Here is a 3,095-nt window from a genome sequence, read left to right as displayed (position 1 = left end):
ATTTAATTGAAATTGTGTTGCTAGGAAACAGCTTTTAGTCTCTGCATGCTCTTGATATTACCACTAACACTTAACAGGAAAAAAAACACAAAACAATAAAGTGGGCTCATTCACAGTATAATATTTCCCGTACTTTGAAATAGTCTGTATGGCCACCTCTGTGTGACAATGGTGAAAGTGAAACACGTGTAAACGTGCATGATATGTCTTTTCTCTCGCTCTCTTTAGAACACTTGTAGTCACTCTAATAGAATATCATCAAACTGAGATTTTCTCAATCCCCCCCCCCCGGAACTGCCTGCAGGACGCCCGAAGGGCCTATACCGGGACCCCATTTGGGAACCACTTAGCCCGACTTCCTTAAAACTTAAAAAGTTGTGCATTGCCAAAAAAAACAAAAAAATAAACAGTTCCCGAAAAAATGTCGGCCTGTGGCAGAAGCATCACCAGCACCAGTAGGAAGAGCTGCATACACCAGACTAACACAGACATCCCACTATTTCGGGCCAAAAGTAGTCTGCTGTAGCAGATGAGTGCTACATGACAGACAGCACCTCATCCACCCTGTCTGATAAAGGAGGAATGGTGAAACATGAGCAGGCGGCGGTGTAGACTGTTTTTGGGTGGTGATTGCAAAGGTCTGTCAAAGCTAGATCTCTTGAATTCCAATGCTTCCATCTCCCTCTCTCTCCCCCTCTCTCTCCTTCTCTCAGCATCCAGCAGCTGCGCCTCTCATGCCTTTCCTGACGCTGAGCGAAGCCTCCCATACAGATGAGCGCCTGGAAGCCACGCACCTCTTGACGTAGCTACAGACCGGTTGCGGTGCCACTCTGTCTCCGTAGCACGTATTGCGCAACGTGACCGCTGCTCAACTGGCACCACGGCGGGCACATCCGGCTCCCACCGTCGCCTGAAATCGCCAAAAAGTGGTGTGGTGACGCCGAGACAACCGAAAGCATCGCCGGGGAGCTGTGGATAAACCATCCGGCTGCTCCTGACCGGTCTGGACCCTCCCCTCCCCTTGCCTTTCTTTCTTTTCTTTTTTTCCTTTTTTTTTTGCCACCGGGAGAGATGAGTCGAGCGCGCGGCATCGGGGTGCAGTCGGGATGTGACTATGTGAGCGCGAGAGCCTCCACTGTATACAGCAGCAGCTGGACTACTTTAAAGCGCAGAAGGTGAAAAGTGACAAATCTGTCAGTGTTTTTATTATTATTATCATTATAATTACTATTATTATTATTATTATTATTATTAAGCAGAGGAGGTGCTTTCGTTTGACAGCTCGCAGTCACCGCAGCAGTAAGCAGCAGAAGCAGCAGCCGTGGAGAGAGCTATGTTCGTGGGTATCGAGTCGCAATCCGCTTGTAGTCGAAAGAACCTGCGTGTCCCCGCGGGTCTTTGCTAAAGTCTACGGAATCGGTGGAGCTCACCTACCTGCAGTGGAGGAGAGTTTTTTTTTTGTTCCAAGGCCAGGCTTTCTGCAGCCCCACTCCCCGCGCCTGCCTGCTTCTCCACGTCCTCCGTGGTGGTTGTGTCTCCGCGAGCGCTCCGCATTTTTTGGGATTGCGTGACACTTCCCATTAAACCGACCGTTACCTGACTCTGTTCTCCTGCTGCGCCCATACATACCTTTACAGCGAACAGTTGGCGGAGGGAGGGGTGGGGGAGTCGGGGTCTAAATCAGTCTTACGTGTGGATCGGAGCGGTGCCCGTGTCTATGCACCTCAGCCACACCGCCCCGGAAAGGACTTCTCGCTTTTGAGAGCTGGATATGCAGAGATTAACGTGAAAAGGATGGATCTAACTATCTGTGTTTTGGGGCTGTTGGCGCTCATCGTGGACGGCATCCGTTGTCAAGGAGTGTATGGTGAGTTTTTGCAATTTACTCCAAATGCGATAATGACCTTGTAAAATGGAAGGGAAAAAGTGGTTTCTCATAAATCGCCTGTTGTAATCCCCTTTAAATTCACAAGGAGAAACGAATGAATGAAAGAAATGCAAAATCAGCTTGCGCCAGGTTGACAAAGCAGGTCTGAATGTCACGTTTGAATAAGGGGGGCTCCGAATGCCCCGAGGTTATACAGCAAATCGCGTGTGTAGCCAATCATACACAGCCCCTTTTCTCATCCAATCCATCACTCACGGTGGTCGGTGAGCAGGCTAAATTTAGGAGGGAGGGGGGCATCCAGTGGATTGTTACAATGAAGCATGCTAGATTTTGTCTCGAATCCTTCCGACTGTAGATGATTTGTTAGTTATAATTCAAATGGTGGACGTGGCAAGCACCTTACATTAGGCCAGATACATTTTTTTGAATGTCATCCATTAAGGCTATAATCTGTTGAGCAGCGACACTTGGCACGCACAGTCATGAATGGTTTTCATGTGTGGTGGATCAGTCTGCCCACCTCTTTCGTACGTCTGTCTGTCTGAATTTGTCTCCCTCTCCCAATAAACACGCTTAGCAAGGAGCACACATTTCCGTCTGTGGTTGTGCAACCAGTGGCACAGATCATATCTCAAGTGAATCGTCATCCACAGAGCACCGGCAGCAGCAGCAACAGCAGCACTCTGAGTGATTCATGTGCCCTAACATGGGACATGGACTTGAGTTGGACAGCCCTGACCTCTCTGTAGTAACAGTGGCTGTTAGGGGACATTGTCAGGTCAAGTTAAGATGTGGGATTGTACGTTTCAGAGGCCGTTGCCAAGCGCTTCAAAAGATCTTTGTTGCCATGGTGTGTGAGTGTGAGCGCAGAGATGATGTAGCAAGAAAAGGTTACTGTGAGCATGACAGGAACAGTCATGGTGTTGCATCTGACCAATGATGCGCCAGGATTTTATCTGTTCTCCTCCTCTGGAGAAAGGAGGTAAATGAGATAATAAATCACAGCATATGCCCCAGCAGCCGTGGCATGACTGTTCATTTGCTTATACAGTTATTCCAATTACCTTATTTCTCCCACACCTGACACCTGTTGGAGCGTTATTTCACATTGAATCACATCTGAAAATGCGAAGGGTGCGCATACACACACACACACACACACACACACACACACACACACACACACACACACACACACACACACACA

General features: G+C 48.5%; 1 protein-coding gene across 7 annotated transcripts in view; it reads left to right on the top strand.

The window, feature by feature from the left end:
• The first annotated feature begins 717 nt into the window (after window positions 1–717).
• mdga2a (MAM domain containing glycosylphosphatidylinositol anchor 2a) overlaps window positions 718–3,095 on the top strand; it is a 191,565-nt gene continuing 189,187 nt past the window's right edge. For 6 of the 7 annotated variants that reach the window (XM_005724984.1, XM_005724982.1, XM_013908735.1 and 3 more), the window contains exon 1: window positions 1,235–1,867. In XM_005724984.1, the coding sequence (XP_005725041.1) occupies window positions 1,795–1,867 (73 nt within the window). In that variant the 5' untranslated portion in view covers window positions 1,235–1,794. Of the gene's footprint in view, window positions 1,176–1,234; window positions 1,868–3,095 lie in introns of those variants that run through there. The other variant, XM_013908734.1, reaches the window with a different exon arrangement.

This window comes from Pundamilia nyererei, unplaced genomic scaffold, assembly GCF_000239375.1.
Source record: "Pundamilia nyererei isolate P.nyererei 1_Seehausen unplaced genomic scaffold, PunNye1.0 scaffold00013, whole genome shotgun sequence".
NCBI classification, from domain to species: domain Eukaryota; kingdom Metazoa; phylum Chordata; class Actinopteri; order Cichliformes; family Cichlidae; genus Pundamilia; species Pundamilia nyererei.
This window is presented reverse-complemented; position numbering and strand designations above follow the sequence as displayed.